The following is a 26,953-nucleotide window of genomic DNA, read 5'->3' as shown; positions in this document are numbered from 1 at the left end:
TGAAATCTTCTCTGATTGTGGGGAATAAGGAGAATACTGTGAACTTACCAGCTCCATAGTTCTCTATAGCTGCAGTTAAATGCCTAAACTCTGACTTACTGCTACATATAACATTACAGGAAATCTGCAACCAAAATCCATCATGATAAACCAGTGACACTTACTCATAGAGCCAGGCACCGTGAGTGTGGTAGTCTGCTGATATTTATTATGCATGGCCTCCTTTGTTTTCAAAATCAACTTTTAAAATCATGTAAATGACCTGAAGGGCTCTGGGGGCATTACGGGTGCCCCTCTGTGCTATAGCTTCATAGGCTGCTACACCGTCTTCCCTTTCCCTTTGCTCCCTCAGCACTTCGCCCCTATTGTACAGTGTGCCTTTGGATCTGCAGCATGGAGGGGCTCTAGTAATGCTCCATTAGCCCTTCTGACTCATGAGCATAATTTTACAAGTTGATTTTAGAAGGAAGGAGACCATTAATATCAAATATAAGAAGATTACCACAGTCACAGTGTCTGGATCTAGGAGTAATGTCCCTGGTTTATTAGGATGGATTCTGATGGTACATTGCCTTTGTAAGGGGGGTTGGGGACAGTTTTTTTGGCTAACATTTCACACAAATGTGATCAAAATATCTATTTCTAAAGAATTTTTGCTTGTTATTACCTCTAAGCTTCTCCAGTGGATCATGGCAGCCCTCTTCTTCCCCCACAAAGAATCGATCACAGTCCAAAAAGTAAGGCCATGCCATGTCGATAGCATCGAAGGCGGGCAGGCAACTTTTCCGGAGAGTCTCGCAGACCTTCCGGCAGGGCTTCACAATCTTGTTCTTTTCACATTTTGGAGCAAGGACGGCACATCCCACCAGTCTGAGGTCAGGGTTGCATTCTCCTTGGAGCAGGTTGTCCAGAACACTTAAGAGGATGTACTCAGCACTGAACTCCACATCCCCTCTTGATCGATGGTCTAATAAATTTGGAAACATAGTTTTGCTGTAGGGTAAATCATCACAATATCCCAGGAAGTTATCTGTGCAGGTTCCTTGAAGGAAAAATGAAGAAACAGGAAGCTGATTAGATGTATAATCTACATAACATAGAGTTTAAAAACCAACATTCACCACGTCATGTCCCCTACACTATTCAGTAGGGACCCCTACACAGATTATGGTGCACTTCAGATTTTCTTTGTAACCCCCACGGTTGCTGGGATATCAGAAAAGATATGTGACCATTATAACCCTCTCTGCTGTCAGAGAGGAGGTGCTTTGAGGGGACATATTTTATGATAATGTTGCCCCTCCTCTGCTCCAGCACCTCCTCTCTGACATTGTAGAGGATTTTAATGGTCAAATACCAAAACTGATATCTCAGAAACCGTGGTACTAAGTAGGTGCTTTGTGGGGACATGTGGTATGTTAATCTTACCCATCCTCTTCTCCAGCACCTCCTCTTTGACAGTGTAGAGGATTTTAATGGTCAGATACCAGGACTGATATCTCAGCAATTGTGGGGGCTAGAAATAAAATTCTAAATGCCCCTGAATCTGTTAAACAGGCCCTACGTGTGTTCTTCTCCACATGTGAGGTAGTGAATGGTCCTTTTTAAGTTTTAGGTTTACTTTTACTGATGCATCATGTTTATATATCAGGCTTACTTAAAGGGGAACACTAGCAATTTTTCCATTTCAGAGCAAATTCATGTATTAAAATTAGATCGCTCCGATGTATGACCCCCCACTTATCTCCAAAACAAATGGGCTTTGGTGCTATATACAGTGATTGACCTTTTAAAATCTCTTAGTCATTTTGGTTAATAGGCACATTTTAGGCTTTTTGAAAAAACTAGTCAACCCCTCTCCAGGGGCACAAGCTCTGTGCCATCTGCTTCCTGTTCAGAACAGACCCTAAATACTGAGACTTCATTGGCCACGGCAAGCTGTCACTGACATCAGAGGTCACATGTGCAGGAATGATGACATCACTGATCATACATCCTATAACGTGATCTGTGACGCAAGTTATAGCCGCAACGTTCACAGGAACCTCAACGATTCCAGTCATTTGTCCATTTCAAATACTACTACACAGATTTTGTTAGTTTTGTTATTGAAACTTACTAATAAGGAGTGTAACAGCCAGCACCACTGTGCCTCTGTAAAGTCATGTAACCGCCAAGGCTGTAACCTTATTTAGAGGCTATTACAGGGGTTGGGCACTTTACCTCATGTGTAATGTGTGTGTAAGTGTGTGTGTGTGTGTGTGGGGGGGGGGGGGGGGGGGTAAGATATTAGGTAATTTACCAGTATACATCTATTAAATGGTCTGTACTGATTTTTTTTCCTTGGTTCAGAAATGTCTCTTACCTCGTCAGCCGTTCCTGTCCATAAAATGGCTGCAGATAGAGATGTGTGATCCTAACTGTCTACGACTAATCTACCTTCCAGGACCTTCAAGGGGACCTGTCACCAGGAGAGCCATTTTTAGCGCTCCCCCAGTCCCCACAGAGCATAGTACATACACTGCCAAAGTGTTTTTGTATAAAAATTAGGTTTTACAGAAAAAAGATATGTTATATTGTACCTTTCATTAGCATCTGCTGTGTGACTAGGCAGTTGCCAAATGGGAGGTGCTGGAAAGGAGCAGTTCCCCCCCCCCACCCTTGGGAAACATGTGACCTTTTCAAATATATGAATAACTCCCCTCACTCAGGATTGGCTGTAGAGGAGCAGGGGGCGTCGCTAAGCCCAGTGATGGGTGTTTTCATATATTTGAAAAGGTCACATGGAGAAGCTGTTCCCCAAGGGTGGGGGGGGGGAACTGCTCCTTTCCAGCCCCTCCCAATAGGCAACTGCCCTGTCACACAGCAAATGCTAATGAAAGGTACAATATAACTTATCTTTTTTTCTGTAAAACCAATTTTTTATACAAAAATACTTTGGCAGTGTATGTACTATGCTCTGTGGCAGTGGTTCTCAACCTTTCTAATGCTGTGACCCCGCAATACAGTTCCTCATGCTGTGGTGACCCCCAAACCATGCAACTCGCAGTAAAAACACAGTAAAATTGCGGCTCCGATGGCTTTCGGTGACCCCCGGTTTTGGTCGTTCGACCCCCCCTGGGATCCCGACCCACAGGTTGAGAACCACTGCTCTGTGGAGACTGAGGGAGTGCTAAAAATGGGTCTCCTGGTGACAGGTTCCCTTTAATCTTCTATTAATGTATACTATCATAAGTTTTACGGGTGCTCCTGCGACCCATGTCTCGGATCACAGACGCACCTGTGTGCCGCTCCATGCCCCAGCAGCCTGGCGACACTCACCTCTCCCGGCTCTAGCGCCGTCTCCTGTGGTCTAGCGTGCGTCCATGCACCGGCTCTGTGATATTTAAAAGGCCAGCCCACCATTAATTGGTGCAGCTGGCCACCTTCCCTTATAAAAAGACTGACTCTTCCTCTGCCCCCTGCCGGATCTTTGAGCCTCGTGCCTTAGAAAAAACTTGTCTCCCTGCGCATTTATAGTAATTTCCCATTGTGACCTTGATTCCGTTCCTGACTTCGTATCTATGCCGCCTGTCCTGACCTTCCGTTATGTCCCCGACTTTGATCCTGTGCTGCCTGTCCTGACCTCCTGCTTGTCCCCGACTCCGTCTCTGCCTCAGGATTCTGTACTACGCCTTGGCTGCCACTGCTAGCAAAGTCGCGCCTGGAAGGCAACCTGGTGGCACCACGCCGCAGCAAGTCCAGCCAGCTTCGCGGCGGGCTCTGGTGAAAACCGGGTTTCACTTAGACTTTGCTCCCAGGGGTCGGCTTACGTCATTGCTCGGTTGGTCAGGGATACTAAGGAGCACATGACCCTCCATCTGAAGCCATTTTATGAATAGCAATGGCAGCTGATGTGGTGAAAGACATTTCTGAACCAGGGGCTCTACTTTACATTTTAAGAAAGCCGTGCAGAACTATTATATCATATGTTATTGTATGATGGCACCCCCACTCCATCCTCCATCCTTCCCAATAGCCAAGGGATCAGAAGGTTCCAAGACTGCTTTGTGCCGGCCCACCGATCCACCAGGCAAGCATCCGTTCACACCACTCCACTCTCACTTGTTGTGGAGAATAGGAATTGCACCTATTTCAGAGCTTGTACTCCAGACTACAGGAGTGCAAGCCCTGATAAATGTGGCCCATATAGTAAAGTGACCAACCCAGAGTGGATATCTGTTATAGGACCCCTGTTACCATTAAAGCAGTTGCCACTTATAACTCCTTGCTGTGTCCTAACAATGGATCAACAATTCTATTCGGTTTGAAAGCCCCTTTGACAATTATCCAATCCTTCTGTGGACCCCTGTGACATCCTGGACCACATAGAGGGCCAATTGCTCTGGGAAGGACGGACCCTCTAACCATAATATTCCTGAAAGCCTCATAGTCACTGTAAGGACTTCTTACAAGACTAAAGGTCAAAATTGATCAGGGATTGGAGGCCCTTTTTGGCCTTGATAAAGGTCCTGCAGCTCCTGTTTTGTTTGATACAACCTTCCCAAATTAGGTCCTCAAGAATCTGCTAATGATTTCTCAGACAAGGAATCTTGCTTTTCTCGCGGAATGTATAAATTGGGAACTTGTTACAGTTTTACATTTACTTCCCTCACTTCGACAATTTGATCAAACAAATCAAGGGCACTTACCTTTCTCTGAAGCAGGGTCAGTACATCGGCCTGGGATTTGCAAGAAAAAATAATACATGAGAATTTTTATTTTAATTAAAACATAAAGACACATTAGCATTCAATGATGTGTGTGACTGCATCCCACAATACCCACAATACCGCCTGGTTATCTCTCATAACTTAAAGGGGTATGACCATCTCTTAAAGTGATGTGAGTTCGTCCAGTCATTGTGTTGACCTCAATAGGGAAGATGATCTTAAAGGCTCTGCCCTAGCTTGGAGAAGAATGAAAAAATTAAAATTAAAAAAAGGGGTTGTTCACATTCAGCAAATAAATTGATATTGTTTGTGTACTGAAAAGTTAGACAACTTTACAATATACTTTCTGTATTAATTCATCATATTTTCTAAATCTCTGCTTGCTGTCCTCCTATAGAAAACTTAATTGTTTTCTTCCGGCGGATAAACACCGGTCCCGGGTCATGTGATGTCACACAGGTTCAGGGCTTGTTATATCCCTGGTCATGTGATGTCACACAGGTTCAGGGCTTGTTATATCCCTGGTCATGTGATGTCACACAGGTGCACGCCAGTTATATCCCTGGTCATTTGATGTCACATTGGTGCCCGGCTCGTTATATTCCTGGTCATGTGATGTCACACAGGTGCAAGGCTCATTATATCGATGGTCATGTGATGTCACACAGGTGTATGGCTTGTTATATCCCTGGTCATGTGATGTCACACAGGTTCAGGGCTTGTTATATCCCTGGTCATGTGATGTCACACAGGTGCACGCCAGTTATATCCCTGGTCATGTGATGTCACACAGGTGCACGGCTCGTTATATCCCTGATCATGTGATGTCACACAGGTGCACGGCTCGTTATGTCCCTGGTCATGTGATGTCACACAGGTGTATGGCTCATTATATCCCTGGTCATGTGATGGCACACAGGTGCGCGGCTCATTATGTCCGTGGTCATGTGATGTCACACAGGTGCATGGCTCGTTATATCCCTGGTCATGTGATGTCACACAGGTTCAGGGCTTGTTTTGTCCCTTGTCATGTGATATCACCCAGGTGCACGGCTCAATATATCACAGACAATCAGTAATGAGAGCTATGTGATATAAGGAGCTGTGCACCTGTGTGACATCACATGACCAAGGATATAACAAGGCCTGCACCTGTGTGACATCACATGACCAAGAGTATAACGTGCCGTGCACCAATTTTCATCCATAGGCTGAAGCTTCCTACAGAATGACAGCAATCAGGGATCTAGAAAACTGTGAGGAACTGATACAGGAAGTATATTGGAAAATTGTATCACTTTTCATTACATAAACAATATCAATTATTTCCTGAAAGTGGACAATCCCTTTAAGGCTGATGTGGTCATTTTCAATCAATATTTTTTTTTTTGGTTATTATGGGAATGGGATGGAAATGATCTACAGTTGCTTAACTATCCCTTCCATAACAGAGCAAACAATAGACATCAGACAGCAATGTGTTAATATAGCCTCCAGGCCCCCTACCCCTGGTTGTCCCCAGCTCCAGGCCACACCCATCAACAAACCTATAATCATTACATTATACTTATGTCACATTTTTTTGAGTTTTTATTTACTTTTTCCACTTCGTTGTCATTTTTTCAAGTCATAAACCACTTAACGAGGTGCCAACAGGTTGAGCGCTGATGACCTCAGGTAATGGATTTATGAGTGTGGGGGTCATTCACATTCCAGGTGATGGATAATGGAGCAAGTCCGGGCAGTCCTCCACTTATCTGCATGCGGGGCGGGTCCTGCAAGTATCCTGCTCTGTGTTTTGGTCATTACACCCCTACCCCCATCATAGGGCGGTATTCCCCATGAATCCCTTCTCTACATTCCCGCATACTGTATCTCCAATTATTACAGGGTACGAATAACTACTAACCTGAGCCATCCCTCTGCTGTACCTGCAGGCTATGCGAAGATAATCCATCACAGAGGGAAGGAGACAAATCTCTATCTCTCAGGAAATCTTGAATACAGGTCAAGACGTCACATTGAAGAGCTTAGGAAGTGTTATCCTACAGATGTGACGGAGAGGAGACCCCGGCTGCTGTATTGTGTACTGTAGCCGGGATATCTGGACTATTCTTTTTAACATTTTGCCATAGGATGACAGAAAACACTTTCCCAATAGATTCTGGTCAGAAAGAAAGAGTTCTCCTTCTGGAGACTTTACCAATTAAGGCCGCCTTGCAGGTGTGTGGAGACTTATAGCCATTGATGCTCCACTGGGGGATTCTAGGAAATATGCAAATACATTTTCCAGGTTGGGTTAAGGAAAACATTGCCTAGTAGCTACCTCGTAAGGTAGCCCCATTAACATCCAACATGACTTTCAAGAAACCTCACAACATGATGTGGTGTAAAAACCAAACCAGTATATGCAAAGACATCATCGAAACAGCGTTGTCTAGAGTTGGGAATTGTCTACTGGTGGGTGCACACTAAATGAGCCTGGGCAACTGGCGAAGTCATGATTCCCAGCCTCTGCGTGGCTCTTGGTGTGCTGCTTTTTTGCTACTATTATGTTATAGATACGAAATAGAAGGTAGAAACATGGATAATAGATAAATGGTTATGACTTATACAGTAAATGTAGATAGAAAGATGATAGATATGAGATAGATAGATAGATAGATAGATAGATAGATAGAAGATAGATAGATAGATAGATAGATAGATAGATAGATAGATAGATAGATATGAGATAGATAGATAGATAGGAGATAGATAGATAGGAGATAGATAGATAGATAGATAGATAGATAGATAGATAGGAGATAGATAGATAGATAGATAGATAGATATGAGATAGATAGGAGATAGATAGATAGATGGATAGATGGATGGATAGATAGATATGAGATAGATAGATAGATAGATAGATAGATAGGAGATAGATAGATAGATAGATATGAGATAGATAGATAGGAGATAGATAGGAGATAGATAGGAGATAGATAGATAGATAGATAGATAGATAGGAGATAGATAGATAGATATGAGATAGATAGATAGATAAATAGATAGATAGATAGATAGATAGATAGGAGATAGATAGATAGATAGATAGGAGATAGATAGATAGATAGATAGATAGATAGATAGATAGATATGAGATAGATAGATAGATAGATAGATAGATAGATAGATAGATAGATAGATAGATATGAGATAGATAGATAGGAGATAGATAGATAGATAGATAGGAGATAGATAGATAGATAGATAGATAGATAGATATGAGATAGATAGATAGATAGATAGATATGAGATAGATAGATAGGAGATAGATAGATAGATGGATAGATGGATGGATAGATAGATAAATAGATAGATAGGAGATAGATAGATAGATAGATAGATAGGAGATAGATAGATAGATAGATAGATAGAAGATAGATAGATAGATAGATAGATAGATAGATAGATAGAAGATAGATAGATAGATAGATAGATAGATAGATAGAAGATAGATAGATAGATAGGAGATAGATAGATAGATAGATAGATAGATAGATAGATAGATAGATAGATAGAGAGATAGATAGATATGAGATAGATAGATAGATATGAGATATATAGATAGATAGGAGATAGATAGGAGATAGATAGATAGATAGATAGATAGATAGATGGATAGATGGATAGATAAATAGATAGATAGATAGATAGATAGATATGAGATAGATAGATATGAGATAGATAGATAGATAGATAGATAGATACAACAAATGTTCCATGGACACTTAGCAGTAACAATGTAGCACATGACTATAATGTTGTTGAGTTCTTACCCAGTGCTCGGTCTCCGGGGAGGCATTTGGGGGAGCAGCGCACAGCCCCCACCATGATGATGATGAGTAATCCTGCGAGCAGGGGATACCTGTAGGCTGCCATGCTGAGCGGGGAGGCAGCACTGATGTGGCACAGCCGGCGCTCTCCACCACTTCTGAGGGTCTGGCTTGTATCAGACACTTTTTTTCCTTTCTCTTCAGGCAGCCAAATTGCTCACGTGCTACAATGAATACATCCCTGGGGTCATGTTACATGGGATGTTCTAGGGATTCTCAGATTTACTAGGAGCAGGCGGCAGATCCCTCAATAGTCTGGAAGATAATAGTTTTCTCATTAATTCCAGGCTCCTTGTGGGTATTTAGGAGATGTTTGCTGGAAGGACAGGTCTGGGATGGCTGTGAATTAGCGCCGCTTTGTTTTCTTGACTTTGAGGGAATGCATATGTCTCTAAGCATTCCCATGCTATGGTTGCACAAGAGCTGAACTGCTCACAGTCTATAACTAGTAACCGCACCACCACAAAAATGCACACAAATTCTTGCCGCGCACGGGGAGTCTGTAACGTGTCCTGAACATCTCATTTATAATTGAACATATGGATACCTTTTCACTAGATAAGTAATCCTTCTATTTCAGGGTCGTAGCTATAGGGGGTAGCAGTTTGGCCCTTGAATCTGAAAAGTGCACAGATCCCCCTTCTTAAATAAAATAACACATGATAGATGGAGGCGTCACTGATTCTACGGTAAGGTTCACAGGAGCTTTAAGATACAAACATGTTTCTAAATCTCTAAATAATAGCCACAGATCTAATTACATGTTGTAATTACTCCTGCGGCACTATAATACACAATCTAACAGTTGTAAAAAAAAATTCACTAAAATATTTCTAAAAGTAGGAAGGCTAGAACTCAATGGATGTAATGGAGCAGCCATGGCGGTACTCACAGTAGTAGAGCTGTGGAATTGCAGTATTGAGACAACACTGTGACAAAGCAGCATTGAAGTTGAGCTGTGGCAAAGTAGCAATGAAAGTTTGACTACATTTACGGCAAATTATGGTTATAGACCATAGAGTTATAAAAATCCTTTATTTATACAGCACCTGCAGATTACGCAGCGCTGCACAGAGCTTGCAAAATTGTTCCCTGTCCCCATGGGGCTCACAATCTAATCAACCTTCCAGTATGAGTTATAGAGTTAATGGACTAGTTGAGAGGTATTAGGCTGGATGATAGGGGCAGTTGTGATGTGGGTTTTCTTCTTTCTATGGGAAATGTCAAAATATTATTAGTGCTCATGGTATAGAAGAAAATGGGTGTGTATGGGGTATGGCCCCCTTAAAGGAAACCTACCATTTGGTTTCATGCATTATGAAAGCTGTAGCTACACTGATGCAGGATCATATCTTTTGTTGATCTCTGAGCTGCGTTGTTTTGCTGAAAAAACAATTATAACATTCAGGACCTTGGGAAAGCTGGGTCAGCATGGCTGCCTCAATCAACACATTACACAAGGGAGCTTGAAATTACAAATGACGGTTAGTCAAGCATGACTAATCAAAATCAGCTGGATCGCTCATACACAGCAGATGGGGGATGGTGCAGCAATTGATTATTCTGTCTGGCAAGGAGAAAAGTGATTGCATCATCATCTCCTGCAGAGAAAAACTCACGTGCTAGGAGAAGCGGAACCAAGTGCTGAAGGAGCCATAAAAGCGACAGAGCTCTATTATCATAATTAGAGATGAGCGAACATGCTCGTCCGAGCTTGATGCTCGGTCGAGCATTAGGGTACTCGAAACTGCTCGTTACTCGGACGAATACTTCGCCCGCTCGAGAAAATGGCAGCTCCCGCCGTTTTGCTTTTTGGCGGCCAGAAACAGAGCCAATCACAAGCCAGGAGACTCTGCACTCCACCCAGCATGACGTGGTACCCTTACACGTCGATAGCAGTGGTTGGCTGGCCAGATCAGGTGACCCTGGGATAGACTAGCCGCTGGCCGCGCTGCTCGGATCATTCTGTCTCTGGATGCCGCTAGGGAGAGAGCTGCTGCTGGTCAGGGAAAGCGTTAGGGTGTTCTATTAGCTTACTGTTAGGCAGGAGTGATTCTCAAAGAACCCAACAGCCCTTCCTAGGGCTACAATAACGTTCTACTTTTTTTATTTTAATTTGCATCTTTTACCATTTTGTGAGGAATTAGCAGGGGGACTTGCTACCGTTGTGTTTAGCTCTTAGTGGCACACATATCCATAGCAAAGACCGAAGTGGGAAAATTCAGTAGGGGTTGGATTTCTATTAGGCAATAACTCAGTGTCATCTCATCTGGCATAGTACTGTGCTTCCTTTGATACTTGGCTAGAAAATAGCCATAGGAGAATACAAACAGCTTCTTGAAGCCTACAGTAGCGTTCTATATATTTGATTTCTGGTTGATCTGCTGGTGGCTGTAGTTTCTGCAGTGCATGTACTTGCCAATTCTGAGCAATTTGTAGTGAGACTTGCGACCGCTGTGTTCTGCGCTTAGTGGCACACATATCCATAGCAAAGGCTGAAGTGGGAAAATTCAGTAGGGGTTGGATTTCTATTAGGCAATAACTCAGTGTCATCTCATCTGGCATAGTACTGTGCTTCCTTTGATACTTGGCTAGAAAATAGCCATAGGAGAATACAAACAGCTTCTTGAAGCCTACAGTAGCGTTCTATATATTTGATTTCTGGTTGATCTGCTGGTGGCTGTAGTTTCTGCAGTGCATGTACTTGCCAATTCTGAGCAATTTGTAGTGAGACTTGCGACCGCTGTGTTCTGCGCTTAGTGGCGCACATATCCATAGCAAAGGCTGAAGTGGCAAAATTAAGTAGGGGTTGGATTTCTATTAGGCAATAACTCAGTGTCATCTCATCTGGCATAGTACTGTGCTTCCTTTGATACTTGGCTAGAAAATAGCCATAGGAGAATACAAACAGCTTCTTGAAGCCTACAGTAGCGTTCTATATATTTGATTTCTGGTTGATCTGCTGGTGGCTGTAGTTTCTGCAGTGCATGTACTTGCCAATTCTGAGCAATTTGTAGTGAGACTTGCGACCGCTGTGTTCTGCGCTTAGTGGCGCACATATCCATAGCAAAGGCCGAAGTGGCAAAATTCAGTAGGGGTTGGATTTCTATTAGGCAATAACTCAGTGTCATCTCATCTGGCATAGTACTGTGCTTCCTTTGATACTTGGCTAGAAAATAGCCATAGGAGAATACAAACAGCTTCTTGAAGCCTACAGTAGCGTTCTATATATTTGATTTCTGGTTGATCTGCTGGTGGCTGTAGTTTCTGCAGTGCATGTACTTGCCAATTCTGAGCAATTTGTAGTGAGACTTGCGACCGCTGTGTTCTGCGCTTAGTGGCGCACATATCCATAGCAAAGGCCGAAGTGGCAAAATTCAGTAGGGGTTGGATTTCTATTAGGCAATAACTCAGTGTCATCTCATCCGGCATAGTACTGTGCTTCCTTTGATACTTGGCTAGAAAATAGCCATAGGAGAATACAAACAGCTTCTTGATCTTGAAGCCTACAGTAGCGTTCTATATATTTGATTTCTGGTTGATCTGCTGGTGGCTGTAGTTTCTGCAGTGCATGTACTTGCCAATTCTGAGCAATTTGTAGTGAGACTTGCGACCGCTGTGTTCTGCGCTTAGTGGCGCACATATCCATAGCAAAGGCCGAAGTGGCAAAATTCAGTAGGGGTTGGATTTCTATTAGGCAATAACTCAGTGTCATCTCATCTGGCATAGTACTGTGCTTCCTTTGATACTTGGCTAGAAAATAGCCATAGCAATAGGATAGCATTGTTTGGTTTTAAAAACTCAAAAAAAAACAAAAAACACAAAAAAAAAAAAAAACACAAAAAAAACCAAAAAAAAGTAAAAAAAAAAATAAAGTTATAACTCTCATTTTAAAAATGTTTAACCCGAGGGCTAGGGGTAGAGGACGAGGGCGGGGACGTGGGCGTCCAACTACTGCAGGGGTCAGAGGCCGTGGTCCTGGGCGGGGTGAGACACCACCTGCTGATGAGGGAGCAGGGGAACGCCGCAGAGCTACACTCCCTAGGTTCATGTCTGAAGTTACTGGGACTCGTGGTAGAGCACTGTTGAGGCCAGAACAGTGCGAACAGGTGATGTCGTGGATTGCTGACAATGCTTCGAGCAATTTGTCCACCACCAGTCAGTCTTCCACGCAGTCCACCCATGTCACCGAAATCGCCACTCCTCCAGCTCCTGCACCTCAGCCTCCTCCCCCCCCAGTCTGCCCCCTCCCAGGAAAATTTGGCATTTGAACCGGCATACTCTGAGGAACTGTTTTCTGGACCCTTCCCACAGTCACAAACCACTTGTCCGGTTGCTGCTGAGCAATTTTCCGATGCCCAGGTTTTCCACCAGTCACAGTCTGTGGGTGATGATGACCTTCTTGACGTAGTGGAAGTGTGTAAAGAGGTGTCCGACGATGAGGAGACACGGTTGTCAGACAGTGGGGAAGTTGTTGTCAGGGCAGGAAGTCCGAGGGGGGAGCAGACTGAGGGATCGGAGGATGATGAGGTGACAGACCCAAGCTGGGTTGAGAGGCCGGGTGAACACAGTGCTTCTGAGACGGAGGAGAGTCCTCGACCTGAACAGGTTGGAAGAGGCAGTGGTGGGGCCAGACGGAGAGGCAGGGCCAGAGCTGGTGCATCAGCGCCACTGTCAACTAGTGAAGCTCCCGTGGTGAGGGCTCTTGCGGCGAGGGCTAGATCTTCAGAAGTGTGGAGGTTCTTTAAGGAAACACCGGATGACCGACGGACTGTGGTGTGCAACATTTGCCAAACCAGGCTCAGCAGGGGTTCCACCACTACTAGCTTAACTACCACCAGTATGCGCAGGCATATGAATGCTAAGCACCCCACTCAGTGGCAACAAGCCCGTTCACCTCCGGCCGTGCACACCACTGCTCCTTCCCCTGTGTCAGCTGCTAGTCAGCCCCCTGCCCAGGACCCTGCCACAAAAACCCCATCGTCGCCTCCACGATCCTCCACAGCATCCACCAGCGTTCAGCTCTCCATACCCCAGACGCTGGAGCGGAAACGCAAATATAGTGCAACCCACCCGCACGCCCAAGCCCTTAATGTGCACATCTCCAGATTGCTTAGCCTGGAGATGCTGCCCTATAGGCTAGTAGAGACCGAGGCCTTTCGCAACCTCATGGCGGCGGCCGCCCCTCGGTATTCGGTCCCCAGCCGCCACTACTTTTCCCGATGTGCCGTCCCAGCCCTGCACCAGCACGTGTCAGACAACATCATCCGTGCCCTGACCAACGCCGTTTCTGACAAGGTCCACCTGACCACGGACACGTGGACGAGTGCTGCCGGGCAGGGCCACTATATATCGCTGACGGCACATTGGGTTAACTTGGTGGAGGCTGGGACCGAGTCTGACCCTGGGGCTGCTCATATACTGCCGACGCCGAGGATTGCGGGGCCTACCTCGGTCCAGGTGTTTCAGGCCTACTATGCCTCCTCCTCCTCCCACCCCTCCTCCACCTCCTCCTCCGAACTACCATCCGTGGGCACGGCGCCATCAGTCGGTAGCTCTAGGCACAGCAGCAGTGCCGTCGCTAAGCGACAGCAGGCGGTGCTCAAACTGCTGAGCCTAGGCGACAAAAGGCACACCGCCCAAGAGCTATTACAGGGCATCACGGCGCAGACTGATCTGTGGCTGGCACCGCTGAACCTCAAGCCGGGAATGGTTGTGTGTGACAACGGCCGTAACCTGGTGGCGGCTCTGCAACTCGGCAGACTGACACATGTGCCATGCCTGGCCCATGTGTTAAATCTGATAGTGCAGCGTTTCCTCAAGACATACCCCAATCTGTCTGATTTGCTCACGAAGTTGCGCCGCATCTGTGCGCATTTCAGGAAGTCCAGCCCAGATGCTGCCACTCTCAGGGCAGCGCAGCGCCGCCTCCAACTGCCCGCTCACCGACTGTTGTGCGACGTGCCCACGAGGTGGAATTCAACACTGACCATGTTATCCAGAGTTTACCAGCAGCGCAGAGCGATTGTAGACTGCCAGATGTCAACTTCCACCAGAACTGGTAGTCAGGTCAGTCAGCTTCCTCAAGTCTACAATGAGGAGTGGACGTGGATGTCTGATATCTGTCAGGTGCTGAGTAACTTTGAGGAGTCAACACAGATGGTCAGTGGCGATGCCGCCATCATCAGCCTCACCATCCCGCTGCTTGGCCTGTTGAAAAACTCTCTGGTCAGCATGAAGTCGGAAGCTTTGCGCTCGTCACAAGAGACGGGGGAAGAATATTCCCTTGTTGATAGCCAAAGCACCCTGAGGTCTGTTTCTCAGCGCATATCGGAGGAGGTGGAGGTGGAGGAGGATGAGGAGGAAGAGGAGGAGAATGTTGGCGAGACACAAGAGGGGACCATTGTTGAGTCCTTCACTGTTCAGCGTGTATGGGCAGAAGAAGAGGAGTTGGAGGAGTTGGAGGAGGAGGAAATGGACAGTCAGGCCAGTGAGGGGAGTGAATTCTTACGCGTTGGTACTCTGGCGCATATGGCAGATTTCATGCTAGGCTGCCTATCCCGTGACCCTCGCGTTCAAAGAATTTATTCCAGCACCGATTACTGGGTGTTCACTCTCCTGGACCCACGGTACAAGCAAAATCTTCCCACTCTCATCCCTGGAGAGGAAAGGAGTGTGAGAATGCATGAATACCAGCAGGCCCTGGTGCACAAGCTGAAACAGTATTTCCCTTCTGACAGCGCTAGCGGCAGAGTGCGTAGTTCTGCGGGACAAGTAGCGAGGGAGAGTAGGCGAGCTGGCAGCTTGTCCAGCACTGGCAAGGGTACGCTTTACAAGGCTTTTGCCAGCTTTATGTCACCCCAGCAAGACACTGTCACCTGTCCCCAGTCTCGGCAGAGTAGGGCTGATCTTTACAGAAAGATGGTGAGGGAGTACGTAGCTGACCATACCATCGTCCTAAATGATCACACAGCTCCCTACAACTACTGGGTTTCAAAGCTGGACATGTGGCACGAACTGGCGCTCTACGCCTTGGAGGTTCTTGCCTGCCCTGCCGCTAGCGTCTTGTCCGAGCGGGTTTTCAGTGCAGCTGGTGGCATCATCACCGATAAGCGTACACGCCTGTCGACTGACAGCGCTGACAGGCTGACGCTTATCAAGATGAATAAAGCCTGGATTTCTCCTAATTTCCAATCTCCAGCAGGTGAAGGAAGCTCAACCTGAATAATTTATCCACTCCTCCTCCTCCTCCTCATTTTCCTCCTTCTCCTGCTCTTTGTACAGTAAAGCAGAGGAAACTGGCTATTTTTTGACAGGGCCCACTGGCTCTACCTATAGTACTTTATGCATTTAATTTTTCTGGAGGGCCACCTACCCGGTCCTCTGTTTGAAACAATTTTTGTGAGTGCCACATACAGGCACTCAATCTATTCCATTTTTCTGGAGGGCCACCTACCCGGTCCTCTGTTTTAAAAAATTTTTGGGACTGCCACATACAGGCACTCAATCTATTCCATTTTACTGCAGGGCCACCTACCTGCTCCTCTGGTTTGAACAATTTTTGGGACTGCCACATACAGGCACTCAATCTATTCCATTTTACTGGAGGGCCACCTACCTGCTCCTCTGGTTTGAAACATTTTTGGGACTGCCACATACAGGCACTCAATCTATTCCATTTTACTGCAGGGCCACCTACCTGCTCCTCTGGTTTGAACAATTTTTGGGACTGCCACATACAGGCACTCAATCTATTCCATTTTACTGGAGGGCCACCTACCTGCTCCTCTGGTTTGAAACATTTTTGGGACTGCCACATACAGGCACTCAATCTATTCCATTTTACTGCAGGGCCACCTACCTGCTCCTCTGGTTTGAACAATTTTTGGGACTGCCACATACAGGCACTCAATCTATTCCATTTTACTGCAGGGCCACCTACCTGCTCCTCTGGTTTGAACAATTTTTGGGACTGCCACATACAGGCACTCAATCTATTCCATTTTACTGGAGGGCCACCTACCTGCTCCTCTGGTTTGAAACATTTTTGGGACTGCCACATACAGGCACTCAATCTATTCCATTTTACTGCAGGGCCACCTACCTGCTCCTCTGGTTTGAACAATTTTTGGGACTGCCACATACAGGCACTCAATCTATTCCATTTTACTGGAGGGCCACCTACCTGCTCCTCTGGTTTGAAACATTTTTGGGACTGCCACATACAGGCACTCAATCTATTCCATTTTAATGCAGGGCCACCTACCTGCTCCTCTGGTTTGAACAATTTTTGGGACTGCCACATACAGGCACTCAATCTATTCCATTTTACTGCAGGGCCACCTACCTGCTCCTCTGGTTTGAACAATTTTTGGGACTGCCACATACAGGCACTCAATCTATTCCATTTTACTGCAGGGCCACCTACCTGCTCCTCTGGTTTGAAACATTTTTGGGACTGCCACATACAGGCACTCAATCTATCCCATTTTACTGGAGGGCCACCTACCTGCTCCTCTGGTTTGAAAAATGTTTGGGACTGCCACATACAGGCACTATCCAAATTAAATTGTCTCCATAGCAGCCTCCACACGTTGTCTCCATTGCTACCTCCAAAAGTCGTCCATATAGCTGCCTCCATACATCGTCCCTTTATCAAACGAGGTGTGTCAGGCAGAAATTTGGGTTGTTTTCATGGATTCCACATCAAAGTTGTTAACTTTGTCGCCACCCTGCTGTGTAATCCCCAAAATATACTGGCAAACTTTTACCATTTAGGGATATTATTTCAGCGCTTCTTGCGCATCTGTTTACATTCCCCTCACCCGGCATATCCTAAACTTATAAGAACGCTACTACACTTGATCTTATACAAAAGGTTCTTAGAAGTGCTGTTTGGGGAGTAGCCTAGAGACAGGGGCTTGGATTGGCGAAAGCTCGCCTGGCAGCGGAACGCCAGCTCCATGCGCATCATGCGCTTCTTGCGCATCTGTTTACATTCCCCTCACCCGCCATATCCCAAACTTATAAGAACGCTACTACACTTAACTTGGTGCAGGCTGGGACCGAGTCTGACCCTGGGGCTGGTCATATACTGCCGACGCAGAGAATTGCGGGGCCTACCTCGGTCCAGGTCTCAAAGGCCTACTATACCTCCTCCCACCCCTCCTCCACCTCCTCCTCCTCCGAATTACCATCCGTGGGCATGGCGCCATCAGTCGGTAGCTCTAGGCACAGCAGCAGTGCTGTCGCTAAGCGACAGCAGGCGGTGCTGAAACTGCTGAGCCTAGGCGATAAAAGGCACACCGCCCAAGAGCTATTACAGGGCATTCCACATCAAAGTTGTTAACTTTGTCGCCACCCTGCTGTGTAATCCCCAAAATATACTTGCAAACTTTTACCATTTAGGGATATTATTTCAGCGCTTCTTGCGCATCTGTTTACATTCCCCTCACCCGGCATATCCTAAACTTATAAGAACGCTACTACACTTGATCTTATACAAAAGGTTCTTAGAAGTGCTGTTTGGGGAGTAGCCTAGAGACAGGGGCTTGGATTGGCGAAAGCTCGCCTGGCAGCGGAACGCCAGCTCCATGCGCATCATGCGCTTCTTGCGCATCTGTTTACATTCCCCTCACCCGCCATATCCCAAACTTATAAGAACGCTACTACACTTAACTTGGTGCAGGCTGGGACCGAGTCTGACCCTGGGGCTGGTCATATACTGCCGACGCAGAGAATTGCGGGGCCTACCTCGGTCCAGGTCTCAAAGGCCTACTATACCTCCTCCCACCCCTCCTCCACCTCCTCCTCCTCCGAATTACCATCCGTGGGCATGGCGCCATCAGTCGGTAGCTCTAGGCACAGCAGCAGTGCCGTCGCTAAGCGACAGCAGGCGGTGCTGAAACTGCTGAGCCTAGGCGATAAAAGGCACACCGCCCAAGAGCTATTACAGGGCATTCCACATCAAAGTTGTTAACTTTGTCGCCACCCTGCTGTGTAATCCCCAAAATATACTTGCAAACTTTTACCATTTAGGGATATTATTTCAGCGCTTCTTGCGCATCTGTTTACATTCCCCTCACCCGGCATATCCTAAACTTATAAGAACGCTACTACACTTGATCTTATACAAAAGGTTCTTAGAAGTGCTGTTTGGGGAGTAGCCTAGAGACAGGGGCTTGGATTGGCGAAAGCTCGCCTGGCAGCGGAGCGCCAGCTCCATGCCAAGATCCAACTAACATAGTTTTAACTGCAGCACCTTTAATCTACTACTAGTTCACTGCCTCCATACATCGTCCCCTTATCAAACGAGCTGTGTCAGGCAGAATTTTGGGTTGTTTTCATGGCTTCCATGTTAACTTTGTCGCCACCCTGCTGTGTAATCCACAAAATATACTGGCAAACTTTTATCATGTACCGATATTATTTGAGCGCTTCTTGCTCACCTCCTTTGGTTCCTCTCTGCCACCCATTGGTTTGAAGCCTGAGTCCATTTAGGGTATGTCGCCATGACACTCTCTAGCCTGCTGCCGCTGCCTCTGCATGCCGTCCCCTATAGTGTCAGGGTCAATTATTGGATGTTTTAGATGCTATCTAGCTTCATTCTGTCACTCTGTCATGGCCATGCTGTTGCCCATAATTTTGGCATAATGGTGCGATTATGCAGCCTCAGAGGCATCCATGCATGCTGCCCCTGCTGTTTCCTGTCCATTTCCGTGGTGTTTCCATCCTTTTCTGAGGTTCCCAGGTGTTTGGCCAAGCTTCCCTGTGCAGAGCCTTGGTCCCCTTGAAAAATGCTCGAGTCTCCCATTGACTTCAATGGGGTTCGTTATTCGAGACGAGCACTCGAGCATCGGGAAAAGTTCGTCTCGAATAACGAGTACCCGAGCATTTTAGTGTTCGCTCATCTCTAATCATAATGTTATATCTGTTTTATCAGCAAAACCACTAAGCACAGGGATTAACCAAAATACGATCCAGCATCAGTGTAGCTACAGCAGTCTCAAGGTATGTTTGCTTCATACTGCATCAAATCAAATGGTAGGTTTCCTTTAAGTACAAGAAGCATATTTGCATAAATGTAATAGAATTTCCTCCCCAATATGTCATCTTGATTACATCTTTTCATGGGAAACTGTCATCAGGATTTAGAATCACCACCAGCCTGTACAGCTAGTACATTGACAGGATGAAATTATATCCTTCTATAATTTGGGAGATTCAGTTATGCTGGGAGAAAACTTTTCAACTATCCATTCAAATGATGTCTTAGGAGTAACAAAGGTGTAGAAGATGTCCCTTCCTGGCTCGATTGACATCCCATAGCTTAGGTACATCCAAACTGTGTGGCTCTTTACAAGTCATTCGTCTCCAGTGTCCAAAGATCTATCATAGATATTTCAGCAAGGGTCTACATCACAATAGCAGAAGCCAAGCACAAGTCTTGTACAACCCATGCACCAAAACAAGACAAAAAACATCTTCGGAAAATAAAAAATGCAACTTACATTGTTGAACTTTTCTTGGAAAATGTCCACTTTATTACACAAGACTGACCATAGTTTGTAGGACACGGTGGAGGTTGAGCAATAGACTCTGTATCAGTTCCTAGTAAAGAGATTGTTTACAAGAAGACGTAGTAATACAAACCCAAAAAGTGTTTGTGTACTGAGGCAAAATGTAGTAAACATGAAATTCCTTGACGGCCTCTCCCTAGGATTAGTGGAGGTCTATTCTCCTTCTAGCTTCATCTTCTTACTCTAGAAGATTATATACATTTCACAGACTTCTACGAGTAAGAGTTACATGGATACCAAACCGCAATCAGAAATTCACATGGTCGGACACATACAGTCAGTGCCTTCCCAAAAAAGTACATCAATAACAAAGTATCTAAAATAATCCTGCCCTATTGTACGACTAAACAATGGCCCCCCTACTGTACACATACAAATGTTTCCATATGGTAGCCCAAAACGTACAAACACAATGTACTCAAAACCAACATGAATCTCTGAAATAATAACCACAAACAGCAGTGGATTTTTATCTCGATGTAGAGTCCATGGTTTATTAATATTTCACTTATTTTTTAGCTTTTTTACAAGTTTACACAGGGAACCCATGCCGCCCACACACAGCAGACCCCTGCAGGACATCCGTTCAGTCCAAATAACTCACTGCAAAATTAATTCAAACCAGTAAATAAATTGCAATCCCAGAGTCATAAATTATCCAAACTTCTAAAAGGTCCCCATCGTAGGCTCCTAGACTAATGAGAACCAAGACCACACAGACCAAACTGTTCTAGATTCCAGACCACATTCAAATTTTTACAATAATTCAGATCATCACCATAGACAGGGGGCATCCTCTACACCTAGAGGAGAGGCGGTTCTACCATCACCAGAGACAGGGGGCATCCTCTACACCTAGAGGAGAGGAGGTTCTACCATCACCATAGACAGGGGGCATCCTCTACACCTAGAGGAGAGGAGGTTCTGCCATCACCATATACAGGAGCATCCTCTACACCTAGAGGAGAGGCGGTTCTACCTTTAACATAGACAGGGGTCATCCTCTACACCTAGAGGAGAGGTGGTTCTACCATCACCATAGACGGGGGCATCCTCTACACCTAGAGGGGAGGTGGTTCTACCATCACTATAGACAGGGGACATCCTCTACACCTAGAGGAGAGGAGGTTCTTCCATCACCATAGACAGGGGACATCCTCTACACCTAGAGGAGAGGCGGTTCTACCATCACCATAGACAGGGGGCATCCTCTACACCTAGAGGAGAGGAGTTTCTACTATCACCATAGACAGGGGGAATCCTCTACACCTAGAGGAGAGGAGGTTTTACCATCACCATAGACAGAGGACATCCTCTATGCCTAGAGGAGAGGAGGTTCTACCATCACCATAGACAGGGGACATCCTCTACACCTAGAGGAGAGGAGGTTCTACCATCACCATAGACAGGGGGCATCCTCTACACCTAGAGGAGAGGCAGTTCTACCATCACCATAGACAGGGGGCATCCTCTACACCTAGAGGAAAGGCGGTTCTACCATCCCTATAGACAGGAGGTTTCCTCTACACCTAGAGGAGAGGTGGTTCTACCATCACCATAGACAGGGGACATCCTCTACACCTAGAGGAGAGGAGATTCTACCATCACCATAGACAGTGGGCATCCTCTACACCTAGAGGAGAGGCGGTTCTATCATCGCCATAGACAGGGGTATCCTCTACACCTAGAGGAGAGGAGGTTCTACCATCACCATAGACAGGGGGCATCCTCTACACCTAGAGGAGAGGAGGTTCTACCATCACCATAGACAGGGGCATCCTCTACACCTAGAGGAGAGGAGGTCCTACCATCACCATAGACAGGGGCATCCTCTACACCTAGAGTAGAGGCAGTTCTACCATCACCATAGACAGGGGGCATCCTCTACACCTAGAGGAAAGGCGGTTCTACCATCCCCATAGACAGGAGGTATCCTCTACGACTAGAGGAAAGGTGGTTCTACCATCACCATAGACAGGGGGCATCCTCTACACCTAGAGGAGAGGAGGTTCTACCATCACCATAGACAGGGGCATCCTCTACACCTAGAGGAGAGGAGGTCCTACCATCACCATAGACAGGGGCATCCTCTACACCTAGAGTAGAGGCAGTTCTACCATCACCATAGACAGGGGGCATCCTCTACACCTAGAGGAAAGGCGGTTCTACCATCCCCATAGACAGGAGGCATCCTCTACACCTAGAGGAGAGGTGGTTCTACCATCACCATAGACAGGGGACATCCTCTACACCTAGAGGAGAGGAGATTCTACCATCACCATAGACAGTGGGCATCCTCTACACCTAGAGGAGAGAAGGTTCTACCATCACCATAGACAGGGGGCATCCTCTACACCTAGTCCCTCTGTCATAACCACTCCTATGTAGGTTGGAGGTTATAATAAAATATCCTCACACCCTTCTAACCACTGTGATGGGAGTGGTGATCATGGAGAGGATGTGCATATATGCTGCTACGCTTATTCTTATGTTACATCCATGCTAAGTGTTGGGAAGGGGTGTGGAGTGGGTCTGTTCCCTGATGCAGGTTATAATGCAACTCTGCGTCAGGCCACGGGGAGCCTCTTGGTATATCCTTTGAGAGTTGTGGGGAAAATCAAGCTCCGGTGCTCCCTGTCTCTTGGCATATGCCTCTTAGAGTGTGATGATAAAATCATCTTCTATTCTTCTTATTTTTTCTCATGTGATTGGCAGGGGGCAGGAAGGACATCAAGCATTGGTGCACAATTTCCTCCCGCAGGGGCCAAACCTTTGGTGTGGGAGCAGCTGAATTTCCCTGGTACCTGAGTGGCTGGCTGAAGCACGGCCTAGTGCTAGACGGGTCACAATAGTTTGGTCTAAGTGAACAGGCCTCTTCTATGCCAGGAAGGGCAGGTGAAGGGATTCAAGAAGAGGGGGAGGCTGCAAAGCAGCGCAAGGTGGCACCTGGGCAATGCCCGGTGTACATGTAGTTAAAGGATCCCTGAGGCTTGTGATATTAGCGGCAGCCAAGGATCACATGTGGAGACAGTGTTGTTGAACATATAACTATCAGTCTCTTAATTACACAGGGCATCCATCACAGCAAGGGATAACAGGCTGAGTTAGAAAGATCCTTCTTGATTTGTCCATGAGGTAGCGATTGTTGGATTGCAGTCTGTGTGTAGCTCACAGCCCTGGTTCTGTGGCTTGAGGGCGGGGGAATAGCTTAGGCTGTTTGGGCAGAAATTTTAGGATGCACACAGAGCTTCAGGTCTGGCACAGGGGGTAGCCCACCAAGGGAGACAGCAAGTGCAGGGTTCTAGTGTCTGCAGACTATAGACTGACTTTAAAACCTGCTAGAAAACCAGCCAAAGGGAGTATTTAGAAACTTTCCACACTGGGGGAATTCCAAGCTTCCAACCAATGGCTGACCTCTCTGCAGAGAAGGATTCTGATACAATTATTGTCAACAGTGCAAACATTAACCCTACTTGGTTAGGTTGCCAGCCCTGAGTTTCACATACTCTAGTTGCCATATAGGGAGCTATCTGGAGCAGGTTAAGTTCGTAATGTCTCGTCCAGCGGGCCATTACACGTGCCAACGCTTGATAACTCCCCCACAGACCTTTTAAAACAGCCTAAAAACAGGAGCAAGATCCTGCCTAATGGTAAATCTGCCCCAACATGTGCCCTCATGAGTTTCCCCGATTTTATCATCACATTAAGGCAATGGGTTCTATTATTGTTTGTGCCAAAGGACAATATGAGAATAATGTCCATCACTGTATACACACATCTGGTACTGGGATTCTCCAAAAAGCTTTAAAGCTAAAAGTATCTTTGAGGTTGAGACATGCAATTACCCAGGTGTCTGAAGACCTGGATGATTTCTCAGTACTAATAAAAACAAGCAGAAGACAGCCGGGACTAATTGGTGTCAGTGAGCGGCTGAGCTGTTATCACATTATACAGGTACAGTATTTGGTGTTTTTCATCTTGAGTCTGGATTGTAATATACAAAAAGTAAAGTCTTAATCCTTCTGTAAAGTCCACTGATAAAAGGCAGTCACTTTCCTTCTTCAAAGTCTCCTTTAATCAAAGCGACTCCATGTTCTGCTCACAAACTGCTCCAGATGTTCCAAGAAGAGCGATCGCTCGCATCGGGGACTCCTTTCCTTTTGATGTTTATTAGACATTTATTGGAATAAGGTGAAACACTGAGACCAATTTCTGCCCAAACTGCCCAAGCTCATCTCCAGCCCCAAGCCAAGGGTCCAGGGCTGTGAGTTACACCCAGACTGCAATCCACTAACCAGCTTCCTCGTGGACCAAGCAGGAAGGACCTCTCTACCTCAGCCTGTTATCTGTTGGAAGTCTTGGGTAATAATGAGATTTATCGCTGCTTCTACGCCAATTAAAATCACAAATATGCCACCTCCACGTCACGTGGGCATGGAGGAGGGGTGCATAGAGGGCCATGGCAACCGAGTCAGGCATGGGTCGTTCCAACCCAACGCTTGCGTTCTTTTTCAAAACTAGCAAACTTTTGTTTGCTTAATTTACGCAAAACTACACCAGGTCCAACCTGGCATAGTTTTGCTTGCGGCCACACCAAGCGCCAGATACATCAAGAGGTCTAAGCTTCTTTATGTGTATAGTGCGACGAGAGGTGTGTGGCCGCTATGAGAAATCTCACTCTGTGATTTATTTGATCATAAACCCTGTCTCCACGTGTGATCCTCGGCTGCCGCCAACATCACAGGCCTCCCCTCCACCATCTGCCCTGGAATCCTTTCACTGCATGTACAACAGGAGTTCCCCAGGTGGAGCTTCCACTACTTTGCGGCCTTATAATTATGCTTATGAGTCAGAAGGGTTCCTGGGGATGTAACCAGAGCCCATCTATGCTGTAGCTTCACAGGCGGCTACACTGTGCAAAAGCACTTTCCCCTCCTACTATTTAAGATTACAGGAGGCAGCGGGAGGTGGGAAGTACTGCATGGAGCAGAGGGGAAGGTGAGACATCATAATAGTCTGTTAAGCTGCAGCACAAAGGGGCTATGGTAACATCCCTCAGAGGCATCTTATAGCGGGTGTGTATCGGTAACATCCACCCGGTAACACCCAGTACTAGCACCGATGGCAGGTGTTAACCCTTTAAATGCCGATGGTACATGGAGCATTGATCTTTGGCAGGAGTTTCCTAAGATAAGAAACAAAATGGATGGGACAGGCTCCATGGTTTTAAGATGCTCTCTACCGCCCCCTATCATAAAACTTTGCCATTGATTTTGTTACTGTAGTATAAAACTTATTCATCAACAAAAAAAAAATTAATACAATTTTTTTTTTTTTATACTAAAAAAGTGATTGGTGAAAGAGCCTAAATCACTATGAAATATACAAGAAGAATACAAATCGTGATATAAAACTTAGCTTTTGCTGAAGTATTTAAAATCGAACAATCAGTATTATAGCTTCAAGGCAACTGTGTGAACGTATGGTACCCATCTGAAAAATAAAGAGACACAATGTAAGTGTCAACCTGGTGGCCTCCTTGAAGGGCTCAAAAGCAATTGCAAAGAGAAGGGAAAGCTCACCTTTTTAGGCTACACATCTTGTAATGTCAAGATTCAATGGGGCAGATTTACTTACCCGGTCAGTTCGCGATCCAGCGGCGCGTTCTCTGCACTGGATTCGGGTCCGGCCGGGATTCATCAAGGTAGTCCCTCCGCCGTCCACCAGGTGGCGCTGCTGCCCTGAAAAGCATCTGAACGCACTGGAGTTCACCGAGCTGGACCAAGTGAAGGTAAGCGCGTCCCAAGCGACACATTTCTTTTTTTAAATGCGGCGGTTTTTCCGAATCCGTCGGGTTTTCGCTCGGCCATGCCCCCCGATTTCTGTCGCGTGCATGCCGGCGCCGATGCGACACAATCCGATCGCGTGCGCCAAAATCCCGGGGCAATACAGGGGAAATCGTTGCAAATCGGAAATATTCGGGTAACACGTCGGGAAAACGTGAATTGGGCCCTTAGTAAATGACCCCCAATATCTACACTCCGGTCTCCGGATATTCGTCAATGTGTCAGTAAAAACGGTTACGGGCACCTTGTGTCAATATAGAGTGCAGAAAGATATAGAAGATCAGGGTGATGTGACTGTTGGCGTTAGAGGCAAGGGTCAGAATGACTATCACTCTCCCTGTTTATGCCCTATATCCAAAGTCTAATACACCCTGATGACCTAACCTCGAAGTTGCAGCACTAAACGGCCACAGCCCCGACCGGAACCTTACCCTAAATAGCTGGCCCTGTTATTGGACCTAATCTACAGGTATAGTCCCAGTCCGATGCAAGTAAGTAAAAATGTCTTTATAGTCTTTATAGAGAAGAATATGTCACAGGGTTTCTGCGTAACCAGATCCCATTCATCAAAAAAAAAAAAAAAATAATACACTTTATGATGGGAGATGAGTGAATCGATTTGACGATACGGTACAAATCTGATAGCAAATGGAATCTGATACATCACACCTAATGTTTTGTAGATAATACTGTCATTCATCCCATGACTGAGGAAGAGGGAAAGGGTGAGTGAAAAAACTAATTTTAAAAATACAATGATATGAAATTAAATTCTGACCTAAATAGAATCTTCAGAAAAAATTTTGAAAGCTGCAAAATTGTCTCGTTTTTACCAATGAGTCCCATTCATTGGTGCCCTGGGCAGCTGCCTACATCTCATCTAACCGCTTTTTATTAGAAGGAATTGCTACAATTAATATTCACTTCAGGTTTGT

General features: G+C 45.9%; 1 protein-coding gene across 1 annotated transcript in view; it reads right to left on the bottom strand.

Annotated features, from left to right (window-relative positions):
- Positions 1 to 8,970, bottom strand: part of CPZ (carboxypeptidase Z) — a 41,470-nt gene extending 32,500 nt beyond the window's left edge. The window contains exons 1-3 of the mRNA XM_072126147.1: positions 8,537 to 8,970; positions 4,692 to 4,721; positions 668 to 1,042 (exon numbers count right to left, since the gene is read on the bottom strand). Of these exons, the coding sequence (XP_071982248.1) occupies positions 668 to 1,042; positions 4,692 to 4,721; positions 8,537 to 8,639 (508 nt within the window). The 5' untranslated portion in view covers positions 8,640 to 8,970. The remainder of the gene's footprint in view (positions 1 to 667; positions 1,043 to 4,691; positions 4,722 to 8,536) is intronic.
- Positions 8,971 to 26,953: the final 17,983 nt, after the last annotated feature.

The sequence above is a fragment of the Engystomops pustulosus genome, chromosome 1 (genome assembly GCF_040894005.1).
Source record: "Engystomops pustulosus chromosome 1, aEngPut4.maternal, whole genome shotgun sequence".
NCBI classification, from domain to species: domain Eukaryota; kingdom Metazoa; phylum Chordata; class Amphibia; order Anura; family Leptodactylidae; genus Engystomops; species Engystomops pustulosus.
Note: the sequence above shows the minus strand (reverse complement) of the source record. Positions and strands in the feature narration are given on the sequence as shown.